The sequence below is a fragment of the Schistocerca piceifrons genome, chromosome 2 (assembly GCF_021461385.2).
Source record: "Schistocerca piceifrons isolate TAMUIC-IGC-003096 chromosome 2, iqSchPice1.1, whole genome shotgun sequence".
In the NCBI taxonomy this organism is placed as follows: Eukaryota; Metazoa; Arthropoda; class Insecta; order Orthoptera; family Acrididae; genus Schistocerca; species Schistocerca piceifrons.
Window position 1 is genome coordinate 733,297,400 of NC_060139.1, and position 15,065 is coordinate 733,312,464.

General features: G+C 38.7%; 2 protein-coding genes across 4 annotated transcripts in view; one reads left to right on the forward strand and one right to left on the reverse strand.

Moving 5' to 3' along the window:
- Nucleotides 1–6,049, reverse strand: part of LOC124774940 (sodium-dependent phosphate transporter 1) — a 320,719-nt gene extending 314,670 nt beyond the window's left edge. For all 3 annotated transcript variants that reach the window (XM_047249635.1, XM_047249636.1, XM_047249634.1), the window contains exon 1: nucleotides 5,948–6,049. The gene's annotated coding sequence lies outside the window, so the exon portion shown is untranslated. The remainder of the gene's footprint in view (nucleotides 1–5,947) is intronic.
- A 467-nt stretch (nucleotides 6,050–6,516) lies between these two features.
- Nucleotides 6,517–7,573, forward strand: LOC124777054 (dynactin subunit 3-like). Its single transcript, XM_047252323.1, has 2 exons — nucleotides 6,517–6,674; nucleotides 6,747–7,573. Exons 1-2 carry the CDS (start codon nucleotides 6,665–6,667, stop codon nucleotides 7,313–7,315), a joined length of 579 nt encoding a protein of 192 aa, XP_047108279.1. The 5' UTR covers nucleotides 6,517–6,664; the 3' UTR covers nucleotides 7,316–7,573.
- Nucleotides 7,574–15,065: the final 7,492 nt, after the last annotated feature.

Genomic DNA, 15,065 nt, shown 5'->3' on the forward strand with positions numbered 1-15,065 from the left:
AATCTCTGTGGAGAGTTTTGGCAGGCTCTGTTCCGAGAAGTTGTCAATATACCTGCCTGAGCATTTTGCTCAAAATAGGAGAAAAAATCCAAACAATAGCAACAAACGACTTCAGTGCATGCGTACATGAGATTCGTTTCGGTAAATTTGACGATGACAGGCAAAGTACAAATGGCAATTTGATGAATCTCTATAGTAATCCAACAAAACTGAAAAACATAAATCGGACAGTTCCCGTGGGTAGTGGATGACGAACTTATGAAAACGTGCTGAGCCCAGCTACTGGAAACGCAGCTTATTACATTTTATTCAATTTGATTGCACAGCAGTAACAATGCATTGAGCGACCTTCAGAAACTACGATTTTATCATTCGAGAGCATTACACCTTTAACAGACTGGTCTCCAGTATGTAAATAAGATTATAAAATAAGTCTAAAAACTAAACTCCTCCCGAACAGGCCATGAAGGCCCAACGTTACCGACCGGCCGCCATGTCATCCTCAGCCCACAGGCGTCACTGGATGCGGATATGGAGGGGCATGTGGTCAGCACACCGCTCTCCCGGCCGTATGTCAGTTTACGAGATCGGAGCCATTACTTCTCAATCAAGTAGCTCCTCAGTTTGCCTCGTGAGGGCTGAGTGCACACCGCTTGCCAACAGTGCTCGACAGGCCGGATGGTCACCCATCCAAGTGATTAACTTCGGTGATCTGAAGGCAAATAAGTCTGAAGGTGGATTTTTAAACATTTCTATGATGTGTGTCTTTTTACGGAGATACAAAACAAATTTATGGTTGGTGTTGCTTATTTCAAGTTAAAGTTCGTTGATACTGCATATACAGTAGCTAGATTTATCACATTCGTTAAAGACAAACGATCGTCCTAGTACACACATCAAAAAAAAGTTCTGCGTCAGATCGGTTCCGAGAGTTCCGGAACCTGTACAGAAAACTGGAATAGAGATCAACGCAAATATCATTTCGCCCTTTTTATTGCTCATAAAAACCACGCACTGAAAGTTGTACCGCCATACAGCGAGAACTTAAGAAGTGGTGGTCCAGATTGCTGTGCACACCGGTACCTCAAATTCCCAGTAGCACGTCCCCTTCCACTGATGTATGCATGTATTCGTCGTGGCATACTATCCACAAGTTCATCAAGGCGCTGTTGGTCCAGATTGTCCCACTCCTCAATGGTGATTCGGCGTAGAACCCTCAGAGTGGTTGGTGGGTCACGTCGTCCATAAACAGCCCTTTCCTATCTATCCCAGCCATGTTCGATAGGGTTCATGCCTGGAGAACATGCTAGCCACTAGTCGAGCGATGTCGTTATCTTGAAGGAAGCCACTCAAGATGTGCACTAGGGGGGGGGGGGGGGGCGAGAATGCCTCGCCACTATACTGCCGATATGGCTGCACTATTGGTCGGAGGATGGCATTCAAGTACCGTACAGCCGTTACGGCGCCTTCCAAGACCACCAGCGGCGTACGTCAGCCCCACATAATGCCACCCCAATACAGCAGGGAACCTTCACCTTGCTGCACTCGCTGGACAGTGTCCAAGGCGTTCAGCCTGGCTGGGTCGCCTCCAAACACCTCTGCAACGATTGTCTGGTTGAAGGCATATGCGACACTCATCGTTGAAGAGAACGTGATGACAATCCTGAGCGGTCCATTCGGCATATTGTTGGGCCCATCTGTACTGCGCTGCATGGTGTCCTGGTTGCAAAGATTGACCTCGCCATGGACGTCGGGAGTGAAGTCGCGTATCATGCAGCCTTATTGCACACTGTTTGAGTCGTAACACGACGTCCTGTGGCTGCACGAAAAGCATTATTCAACATGATAGCGTTGCTGTCAGGGTTCCTCCGAGCCATAATCCGAAGGTAGCGGTCATCCACTGTAGTAGTAGCCCTTGGGCGGCCTGAGCGAGGCAAGTCATCGACAGTTTCTGTCCCTCTGTATCTCCTCCATGTTCGAACATAGCTTTGGTTCACTCCGAGACGCCTGGACACTTCCCTTGTTGAGAGCCCTTCCTGGCACAAACCAACAATGCGGATGCGATCGAACAGCGGTATTAACAGTCTAGGCATGGTTGAACTACAGACAACACGAGCCGTGTACCTCCTTCCTGGAGGAATGACGAACTGATCGGCTGTCGGACACCCTCCGTCTAATAGGCGCTGCTCACGCATGGTTTCTTTTTTTACATCTTTGGGCGGATTTAGTGACATCTCTGAGCAGTCAAAGGGACTGTATGATACAGTATCCACAGTCCACGTCTTTCTTCAGGAGTTCTGAGAGCCAGGGTGATGCAAAACTTTTTGCTGTGTGTATTTCGGCAGCAGACAACAGAAAATATGTAATTTGAGGTTATTAACACGATGTCCTAATAAGGTTCAATTTATACCAATAATACAAATAGAAATGCTCCTGACAACGATTTCGAAGTCGTGGCTACAAGACCATGTGCGACAAGACTGCTGTTGAGCTGGATGCGTAACGGGAAGGAAATATGGTGTTTGACTAAACTGAATAAGCTCGGCGTAAGTAAAATATGGGATGATCAAACCAGTCACAGTCTAAACTTTAGGCATAACTCATTTTTTAAAATTGAAGTGCAAGGCGAATGTAACATGTGAAAACTGTTTGCCGTACCAAAACTCAAACCCATATGCCTGCTGTGTGACAGATTTTAAGCTTTCGGACGGCCCTTGAATCGTGTTCTGGTAGCAGCACACTACTCGTGCTAAAGCAACCTTTTGTATTGGAGTTCTGTATAGTCCAAAACATAGCTGGGCACGAGACAGTTAATCTGTTAATTAATGAAGTTAACTTTTCGAGTAAAGGATTAACTTTTAAGTCGCGTTTTAAAAAAACATTAATGGATCCTTAACGTCCGTTAACATTATTTCAGACCGTTAATCGTCTTTTGGCATTGCAGAAATTGGGAGCGGCGTGTCTCAAGCTAGTGTGGACCAATGCACAGTAAACGCTTTTGTTATGAACAGAATTCCTTTACTAGTCATCGAATCGAAGACTGAAAAGCTGATAAAAACTTTGTACACCAGCAAAAGTTTAATTTAGAAGAGAACATTCGGCAGGCGCATCGTTGATGAGCATATTCCATTAAAGCAATATCATTAAGTAAGCGAATACCTGATCACAAATTCAGACTAGCTTACCTACGAGTATTTGTTGATTACGAGTGATTACTTTCAAAAATTTCATTTTAACAACAAAGATAATCTTACCTTTTATTTTTACGAACTGTAGTGTAGTCTTTCTTGTACAGTGCCTTTACAACCTAATGTACAGACCGCCCATCAATTGAACAGTATAGATATTGAGATTATTACGTGCTCTTGTCTATTAGCAATTACGAGTTAACGATTAACTTCAGCTTCCCATAAATCTACTCTCAAGTAACGCTTTAACGTTTAATGAAGTTAACTTTTTGGTTAATGTTGCCCAGCTATGATCCGAAAACAGTTCTCAAACAGCACAGCTTACTTACTGTCTGCAAAAACAAAATATCGGAAACAAAACTTTGTAACAAGACAAAGAGCATATACAAAACGCATTCATTCCTCTAGAAGGAATTCCAATATTTGGCTTCAGTTTGTCTCTACGAAAACTAAAAACTTCCGCGAACGTGCCGATGCGTCTCATAATTGTGCTCCAGAAGAGTCTGGTTGTCTGCAGATGACACCACTGCTTGTCAACGGTGGCTATGAGGATAGTTTAATTATTGTACACGATTCAGTAAGATCTGAGAGTACCGCATCACCTGAGAGAAGCCATTACATAGTACTGTATTCCTTTACGAAAGCAAATTCAAAAACGTCCTCTTAAAGCCCAGGATTGGAACTAAGGAACAGCTGCATCATAATGTAAACGGTTTATATCACCTTAGTCTTCAAATTAAATGGTAGATGACTGCCCTTTATGAGATTACTTGTTCTGGCATACAGTCACATACGTCAGTGTCCACGCAGTAATATTTATTCTTATTGTACTGGAAACAAATTTTAACCAACGATGGGAAAGAAGTATCCAGAGTTCTAGACAAGAAAGACATCAACCATACGCATTGGACCTCTTACAAAAAGCTGTACGTATCTTGAACTATCTGTCATGATATTTGTAACTATTTCGCCATTCACCGCGAAGTTAATATGAGAGCGCCCCACCATTCAAATCCTGAGTTCGCTTCACTCTTCAAGACATATCGAAAATTTAACTGGTCCATAGATGATGTAATCTTTTATCCCCTGCCCCTCCTGAAGAAGAGATTTAAGGATATTGCGAAATACAAATCTGAAGAGCTGACGTTACGTGCCACAGTGTTGTGCCCGTGCCATCTCCAATGGAATCTGAAAAACCGGTCCACACAAATTTCTGATACTCTTTAAAGTACAGCGTATATACTGTTTTCAGATACAGGCACTTGTTCTACAGTGACGCAGCCAGTCCTTCTGCATGGCTGTCAAATATAAACTCAGTGTTCTAACAGGTGCTACACCTAATGTTGACCAGTGAAGTATAAGAGAGAGCATCCGGTGCTCCTGATTATTCTGGCTGAACTACATTGCGCGTTAACTCATATAAAAAGCAATGAAGTAAAATGAGGCTACTACGTAAAATCACATTTCTTTTGTTGTCCATTTGCTGTCCACTCATCAGGATATTTCTTGTTATGCAATGACGCCTGAAGGACAATATGTCAACAAAGCAAGACTACGTATCAACAATGCGAGACGACTCCTCTGAGAAACCTGTGATTTTTTTAAACTCCCAACAATGTGTGTGTGTGTGTGTGTGTGTGTGTGTGTTGCAACAAACCAGTCGGAACGACCACGTTACAGTACAGAATATGCATTGCAGCACTGAAATAACACGGCAGTTTTCGTAATAGAACAATACACTTGCCAAATAGATTAAGAAGAATAATTCCCGACCGTCTAATTATGAATCTGCTTACGTAAAGAGGAAACAAACCTGTAGCTTCTGTCAACGCCAAAAAGCATCACGTGTGAACTGGAATTATTGCTTAGTTTCATTAAACGAAATACATGGGTGGAATAATTCGTTGTTCTTAGTCGATTGCCTGCAACGCCAATTTCAGCGTTCTAATGAACGTCTCAGTACTTGGCAGAAGTACGCCCATACAGTGACATCCTAATCACGACAAAAAATATCAACATTCCGTTATTCTAATAGTGTGAAGCGCATCCAAAGAATCCGTACACGTTTCCCCGACTTATATTGAGGCCTATCGTCTAGCGCGACTGAGCAATGCGTAATATGAAAATATAAAAATTACATTTCTCTAATATATACAATGGTAAATATAACCGCTTCACAGTCAAAATATTTTGACAAATTATACATCCAATTTAAGAGCGCTTAACATTGATGGAAAAAAATGAGGCTTTATGACTCTTTAAATTCAGCAACGACGGGTGCTGCTTCGTGGATATTCATTTGACTGAATAACTTTTTAACTACACACATGGTGGCATAAACATGATTCCGAAACGCTGATTGCTGCCAGCAAAACGTGACAATCTACCCACTCGAGTTCTTATCTGCGTAGTGGTGTTACGGCATTTTGGCGCCAATTATGCGTCTGTATCCTGAGATCGCTATAGCGCTGCGGCAAATGACTGGAGTTACGTGCTATCATTACAGAAAAGGAAAAAAAGATATTACGGTGGTAGCTCGTAAATCTACATTCCTACCTTCAAAGCAGACAATTTTCCCGTAGTTTAAAATAAGAACAATATTGATTTACTTAAAATTAAGATGGTAAACACGTGGTATTCGTAAAGCATAAATGGAGCACTAAAGAGAGTCGTGTATCACAGAATACAAGGCGACAGAAGGATCGCAGGCTGGTACTTCGATATACATTCATTACATAGACATTATAGCTGTTACAGACCTTTAACGTTCGTCACAGCAAGCAACGCCGGGCCTCACACTGTTATTCTCGCTGTAGCACTGAGAATTCAGATGTAGGAAACCTTGCACGACCTGATATCGATAGTCTACGATATATCGACTCAGTACAACGGTCATCAAAGTCAAGTCCGAAGTATGTAAATATTTTGTCAGTTTTAGGTACAAACTTACGACGGCGCAGCATATTGACATTTGCTGTTGTTGATTTACATATCACAAACAAATGTTCAAATACGAATTTGCCTAGCCATTGACTTTTTTTAAATGGAGAGCCACACTTATTTCTAATGTATTCTAGTGTTACGTATCTATCGATGATCTCAAGCAATAAATGTCGAATTTCATTTCCATCACCTCCTGCGTAGGTACCAGTGGCAGGTACTAACCATATCAAACAAAATGGGCTTACAAATTTCTGTAATCAATAGAACGTAGGACGCTATGCTTTCAGAAAAATCTCTGGACACCTGCAACGACAAGTACAAAAGGAAAGAGGAATGTTTTAGCAGAGAAAAATATTTCAAGCTTATAAACATAGAATGAGATACCCCGATTTCACAATTGCGGCTCGTGCAGTTGGTGGTAGTTACAGTATCTCTGGTTAGGACGGTGTGTTTATGTCTGCCGTAAGGAATGACAGGTGTTAAACATTCGTGTCTTTGAAGATATAGACTATTGTATCTAAATAAAATTAGTCATGGGGACTGGTAAGTATATGTCAGTAAGAATAAAAATTTACTCCACGAATACCGTGTTTTTAAACCAGCTGTCTTTTTCAGGTGAGATGAGCGAAAGTGAAATGCTGGACGTCGTCGAGGCTCGGATAACACTGTTGGAAAAACAGATTTTGGGAAAGCGAGACGTTCCAGAAAATTACACGCCTGTATCAGAAGCAATTTCACGGACAAGCAGCCACTTGCAGAGTGCTATATCAGGTCGAGAAAAAATTACTGCCGTCATGAAAAGATTGTCAGAACTCGAGAAATATCTTAACCCTAGTAATGATATGTTGGGTGCGGCTGACATCGATGCTATGTATCAAACTATACTACTTTCTGAGCCACTCTTAAGGAATAATGTTGTACTTTTAAATCAGATAAAGGAACTAGAACCAGTGCTAAATAGTGAACATACAAAAAATGTGCCAGCACTGTCTAAGCGACTTGAACAATTAGCTCTTACAAATTTAGAACTTAAAGATAAAGCAGACGATTTATGTGGAAACTTTCGTGATTACATACAAGAGTATAATAGCGCTATTACAGAAATATCGCGTGCACTTGTGAAATTTGATGCATGTCTTACTCGGTTGGAGATTGAAGCTCAGCCTAAGGTCATTGATGACTGATGTTACCGAGTTCCGAATGTCTTTCAAGCCTTTTATAGTGTACAATTCCTGTAGTCTAGCTATCAGCACTGGTGTTATAACGGACGAATTGCATCTGTGGACACAGTAGATCAATTTGTGCACACCATTTAATAACTTTGCAAATCTACTTGTGAAAACCAATTATACATATGTAATAGCAGGAACTTTGTGTTTAGTTCAATAAGCTTGCATTGTCAATCGATTATTTCTGAAAATGTGAATAAAAAGTTAACGTATTTGATGTGCTTCACTCACAGTAGGGGCCATTGGTCCCTGAAGCTTGTACTAAGGATTATGCTGTAAACTGTTTCATTAAAAAAAAAAAAAAAAAAAAAAAAAAAAAAAAAAAAAAAAAAAAAAAAAAAAAAAAAAAACTAGTGTAATGCTGTCATATTTGCTTCACATATTCACATTCTCAATGAACAATAATGAAATCTATTTTGTGATTATTTAAAAACCGACAGCAAATTCCATTTCTTGAGTGAAAAAAAAGGGTCATGAAATTTTGTATAGTCCTATTACTTCTGCAGAACACAAAATTTGCATGTGATCTTTAAATTAAATAACTGCATTTTTACCTGCTGTTGTCTCATGAAGAATAACTAACAGATTATTATTATTATTATTATTATTATTATTATTATTGCTGCTGCTGCATTAAATAGAGAAAGTGGCTAAAATTTGAATTCTTGTAGGGAGTCAATACACCTACAGATACTGAATGTTGCCTTTTTACACAAAAAGGAAGAGAACACATTACTTACTTGCTTCTATATTATGTTTGGCAATGTATGTTGCAGTGAGACACTGATCCATAGAGTAGCTTGAGATCTAGGTTAGTTTGAAACATGACAGAGTGGTTGTAAGAAAGCAAACTCAATGAATCTGACATGACAATAACTTTCAATCTTATTATAGTGCTTTACTGTGCATACTGGATTTTGCTGTGTTTTTTGTCAGGGCCAATGAGCGGTTTTGAAGGCTTCAGCTAAACTGTTTCTTGATAATGTTAAGTGGACTGTGTTGTGAAAATCTGGTATTTTTAAGCAAGTCTTATCACTTTTTGAGCTGTGTCAATGTTTGTTGATGTGAACAATGCTGAGTTGCACTGTGATTCAGAATCCACATTGAACTGTAGGTCTCTGTATAACCGGCTGGGTAAGTCAGATCAAAGGTTGGAGGAAGGCAATAGCTACCACCTCCCAGTGGACCATACCTTATCAGTAACTACTCTGTTCTTTAGTTTCTAAGTCACCTATAACTGATCTATCTTTCTTAAAATTCAGTGAAATGCTACATAAGAATTCCAGCTACATGTTAATTACATCTTCGATTCCGTGCTATATCGAAGACCAAATGAGTATTTTTTCATTCTATTCTAAAACAACCATCTTTTGCTGACAGCTGGGGTTTTCATCACATGCTGAACTGCTCTACACGTTTCTCTCGTAACTCTGACTCATGTTTATTTTCATGCTGGGCTTTTCCATCCTACCTTGCATATCACTTTAGTTATACTTGTTTTCCTGTGATTTATCAGTGCAGTTTTCTTGTACGGTACTTTTCCTTAGAAAATTGTCGTATGAACTGTTTGTTATACTTCGATCTATGTAATTAATTGCAGCAGCACATTGTGACTACAGTGTCACTGACTTCAATAACATGTTTCAAGTTCCAGGCTTGATTCTATACAGTAATACTGTTAGGTTTAAGTATAGTGGAAAACAAATAAAGGAATTGGCAGACGCAACAAGTCACGTTACAAGGAGGTGCTGAATAATGGATAGGCACAGAACATTGTTCAAATTGTACAAACTGCTCTGAACTAGCACCAGTTCTTCACTATTGTGTTGTTGATTTAGATTCATTGGTGTGTAGGTTATTCCTGTTTGCAGAATAAACTAATCAAACCACCTCATGTGTCTGCACATGACATGAAACAAAATCTGATATTTTAGATATTGTTACTGATAGCTTTCGTTGTGATGATTATTCATGTGCAGTTTAGCTTCTTGTACACCAGTATATCGCTATCCTTCCCATTACCATGTAATACACTTGAAGGAGGGAAAGTCAGTGTTATGCTGTAGTGATACGTCATAAGTTAAAGAAGATAGTATCAGCGAACTTACTAGTACATATAATACAATATTATATGAACATATTTAATGATATCTTTTGTACGCGTTTTGTGATATATTCAATTACTTCTCTTAAGTTAATGGAAATTTAATTTTTACTTGATTTTTACTATTAAATCCTTCTGTTCAAACATTAGACTAGTTTAGAACACTAAAAATTCATTTTTTTATATAGTAATGAGGAATTTTTCTTTTTAAAAACTTACCGTGTTTTCGATATCCTGTTGCATTCAGATAGGAAGCATGCTATAACCTTTTAATCCAGACTGTCTAACTCTCTTCTGATAGTTGTTAAAGCTTTGTGAAAATTCTGGTACTGTCTTTTTCCATAGGTCACTAATATATACTGAGGTGACACAACTTACAGGATACCTCCTAATATCATATCAGACCTCCTTTTGCCCGGCGTAATGCAACAAATTGACATGGCATGGACTCAACAAGTCGTTGGAAGTCTCCTGCAGAAATAGTGACTCATGCTCCATAATTGTGAAAGTGATACCAGTGCAGGATTTTTGTACATGAACAGACCCCATAAATGTTCAGTGGGATTTATGTCGGGTGATCTGGATGGCTAAATCACTCACTTGAATTGTCCAGAATGTTCTTCAAACCAGTTGCGAACAATTGTGGCCTGGTGACATGGTGCATCATTGTTTGGAAACACAATGTCCATGAATGGCTGAAAATGGCCTCCACGTAATTAAGCAAGACTGTGTCGAGTCAACGATCATTTCAGCTGGACTAGAGGACACAGTACATGCCATGTGAACGCAGCTCATGCCAATATGGAGCTTGCGCAATGTCTTGTTGACAACTTGGCGTCCATGGCTTGATGGGGTTTGCACCACACTCGATCCTTACTGTCAGCTCCCACCAACTGAAATTGTGACAGGACCATGGTTTTCCAGTTGTCTGTGGTCCAACCAATATGATCACAAGCCCAGGAGAGGTTCTGCAGACAGTGTCTTCCTGTTAGAAAAGGCTCTCTCGTTGATAGTCTACTGCCAAACACCATTAAAATCAAATTTCACTGCACTGTCCTAATGGATATGTTTGCCATACATCCCACATTGATTTCTATAGTTATTTCATGCAGCGTTGTTTGTCTGTTTCAGAATATTGAATTCCCTAACAATTTCTGAAATGGAATTCCCCATGTGTCTAGCTCCAACTGCCATTCCATGTTCAAAGTCTGGTAGTTCCTGTTGTGTGGTTATAATCACATCGGAAACCTTTTCACGTGAATCACCTAAGAACAGATGACAGCTCCCCAATGCCCTGCCCTTTTATATCTCTTGTATGTGATACTGCCACCACATGCATATGTGCTTATTGCTACCCCAAGACTTTTTTTCATCTCAGTGTATATGTAGTATAAATATTGTGACAGTCTTTAAAGACAGAGAATTAATGTTGGCATTTATTTCTCTAGCGTGCAAAATTTACCAAGAATATAATGGCACAGGGCTGTATAAAGTACAAGAATGCAAAGTAGGACAAGATTATTACTACTTTCCAGTCAACATAGTGACAGATAGAGCTTAATGCGAAAAAAGTTTTTGAGTAACTTGACATATGCTGAATCCACCATAAAATGATCAATTTGCCTGTCTAGGAATTTTATTAATAAAATTCTTAATAACATCAATTTCAGATGATTGCAGTTTCTTGGCTTCTGTGTGAAACTGCATCAGGATTATTTCTGAAGTTGTGTGGTGAAACTACGATTTGAGTACTTGATTTGTTGTTTCAGCTGCAACATGCATTGAGTAACTGGGGCACTTTGATAATAAGTAGACGCCTAGCAAGTACATACGCTTCTTTTCTTTTTTTAATGTCTGGTTCATTCTATACTCTTCTTGATGTTCTTTCACTGCCGACATGGTGTGTTGTTCAGTTAACAATGTGAAAGGTGATGCTTTGATGCTACAAGCATGCATACTCAGATACCTGGTCTTTTCATAGTACATCAGTCACCATATGAAGATACACACATAAAAACATTGTGTGTGTTGGTTATTTGTGGTATATCAGAGGAGCTTAAAATATCTTATTTTGCAGTTACTAGTTTACACTGTTGCACTGCCCCATAAGTAGATATTTTTTCCCAGCTTGTCATACACCCTGCATGTGTGGTGAATGGTTAATCCACCGCTGTTATGCTGTTTTGGCGGTCTTAAGATTTAGAGTGCGTATGTGTTTATTGTGTATGATACAGCCTAAGTTTAGGAAGAAGGAAGGGAATGCAGAAGGCAAGATGTATTTAATCGAGGTAGGTTTCCTGAAGGCGTGATTCTCAGATAGGCATCTAAAGTGTTAAACACATCCAAATTCAGGAAAATGTGTGGGAAGTACTTACAAGTTTCAGCATAAACTGTGTTATGGCACTGATGGAAAGTATGAAGAGGCTCTTCTCCAGTCACAAGATAATGATTGTTCATGCCAGTATTATGGATGCAAAGATGTAAAATGCAGTGTCATTTCATCTATTGCTTTTATGATTAGGCATCCTGTTATAAACAAGCTTGAAGAGTCTCTATTTCATAATTCACCAGTTTTTTTTCTTTTTTAAAAATCTATCAGTTAATAATTACTCAATTCCAAAAGAAATTATTTGGCATTTACTTTCAGTTGACAGCTCCATGATGTGCTGAAATATGACAATGAAAAATTTAATTGATTTGTTTTACCAACACCTCTGTGTTCGTATTGAAGAGTCTCTATTTCATAATTCACCAGTTTTTTTCTTTTTTAAAAATCTATCAGTTAATAATTACTCCATTCCAAAAGAAATTATTTGGCATTTACTTTCAGTTGACACCTCCATGATGTGCTGAAATATGACAATGAAACATTTAATTTATTTGTTTTACCAACACCTCCATGTTCGTATTTACCTTCAGTGAAATGCCTAAGCATTCACAACAAATCCCAAGAGTCTGAAGCAGTCCTAAAGAATAGTTTTGCTCATATAATACTAAGTACAGAAAACTGGCTAAAATTTAAAATTGAGAGAATTGTCTATTGAAAGGATACACTAAAAGGGCAACTGATGTGGTGTCTTTGTCATAGTAGGCAAGAAGCTAAAATCTGCTGAGATAGAAATTGAAGCTGAATATGGGATTTTTTGGTGAAGGCACAGCATTGTGGATGAGCATAATTTTTTAATCAGTTCCTTCTATTAGTTACCAAAGCTTTAGAGCAGATCTTCAGTTCACCAATGCATGTTTCTCAGTCATATTGTCATTTATTTTAAGGAAGTATTAATTGTCCAACAATCAGTTGAGATAATTATGGTTCTGTAAGTGGTGTGTGTGTGTGTGTGTGTGTGTGTGTGTGTGTGTGTGACAGGGTATCATATGAAACAATACTAAATACTTTCTTAGAAAATTACTTGTGAAAAATAGCTTGGAAGCTCACTTATAATATGAATATATTAGTCGTCATGTTAAAAAATAATCCTGACCTGATTGATGATGTCTGCATTGAACTTATACCGAGGTTGAGAGGGAGTTATAGCAACAATATTTACTAAAGTACAAAGGGCAGTTACTACAAGTACAAAGGATAGATATGTACCTAATAAGATCAGTTATGATGATATACATTTATTATGGACTGGGGGGAAAGGAATGAAAGAGGAAGCCACCTGGTAGAATTTTCCACAGAGCATATTTAATCATCTTTAACATTTCTTTTAAGAATCAAGAAAGAAGGTTTTATACATAAGAGACTTGGAGACAGTGGAATGTTTCAGATTTGTTATATAACGGTAAGACAGATATTTTGGAACCAGATTTTAAAGTATAAGACATGTCTAGGGGCAGATGTGGACTCTGATCACAATTTACTGGTTATGGACTGTAGACTTAAATGAGAGAGATTGCAAAAAGGTAGAAATTAAGCAGATGGGGCCTGGATAAGTTGAAAGAAAGAGAGGTGGTTGAGAATTTCAGAGGGAGCATTAGCCAACGATTGACAAGAACAGGAGAAAGAGATACAACAGAAGATGAAAGAGTAGCTTTTGCGAAATGAAATAGTGAAGGAGGCAGAGGATCAAATAGGTAGAAAGACAAGGCCTTAGAGAAGGCTTGGGTAACAAAGAAGATACTGAATTTAATGAATGAAGAAAATATAAAAACAAAGCAGGCAAAAGGGAATACAAACATCAAAAAATGAGAGACAGGAAGTGCAAAATGGCTAAGGAGGAATGGCTAGAGAACAAATGTTAGGATTTACAAGCGTATTTCACTAACGGAAAGACAGATATTGCCTACAGGAAAATTAAAGAGACTTTTGGAGAAAAGAGAAGTAGCTGTATGAATATCAAGAGCTCAGATGGGAAACCAGTATTGAGCAAAGGAAGTAAAGGTGGAAGGAGTATATCGATGGTCTATACAAGGGAGGTGAACTTGGAGGAAATGTTATAGAAAAAGAAGAGGACATAGATGAAGGCAAGATGGGACATGTGATACTGTGAGAAGAATTTAATAGAGCACTGAAGGATGTAAGTTAAAACAAGACCCCTGGAGCAGACGACATTCTGTCAGAACTACTGATAGCCTTGGGAGAGCCAGCCATGACAGAACTCTTCCATCTCATGTGCAAGATGTATGAAACTGGCAAAATACCCTCAGACGTAAAGAATAACATAATAATTCCAATTCCAAAGATAGCAGTTGCTGGAAAATTACCCAACCATCAGTTTAACAAGTCATGGTTGCAAATTACTAATATGAATTCTTTACAGAAGTATAAAAACACTGGTAGAAGCTGACCTTGGGGGAAGATCAGTTTGGATTTCAGAGAAATGTAGGAAGAAGCAAGGCAAAACTGACTCTACGACTTATATTAGAAGATAGGTTAAGGAAAGGGAAACCTACATTTGTAGCACATGTATTCTTAGATTTCGACAATGTAGACTGGAATATTCTCTTTGAAATTCTGATGGTAGCAGGAGTAAAATGCAGGGAGCAAAGGCTATTTATATCTTGTAAAGAAACCAGACAGGAATTATAAGAGTCGAGGGCATGAAGGGGAAGCAGTGGTTGAGAAGAGACTGAGACAGGGTTGTAGCCTGTCTCTGATGTTATTCGATTGTACATAGAGCAAGCAGTAAAGAAATCCAAAGGAAAATTTGGATTAGGAATTAAAGTTTAGAGAGAAGAAATAAAAACCTTGCTGTTTGCCGATGACACAGTAATTCTGTCAGAGACAGCAGAAGACTCAGAAGAACATTTGAACGAAATGGACAGTGTATTGAAAGGGAAATATAAAATGAACATCAACAAAAACAAAACAAGAATAATGGAATGTAGTGGAATTAAATCAGGTGATACTGAGGGAATTAGATTAGGAAATGATACACGTGAAGTGACCGAAAGGATTTTGCTATGTGGGCAGTAAAACAATTGGTGATGGCTGAAATAGAGAGGATTTAAAATACAGATTGGCAGTGGGAAGAAAAACATTTCTGAAGAAGAGATATTTGTTAATTTTGAACATAGATTTAAGTGTTAGGGTGGTCTGCCTGGCTGGTGGTGGTTGAAATCATCAGCAATAATACAGATGTTCCTTTGTGCTGA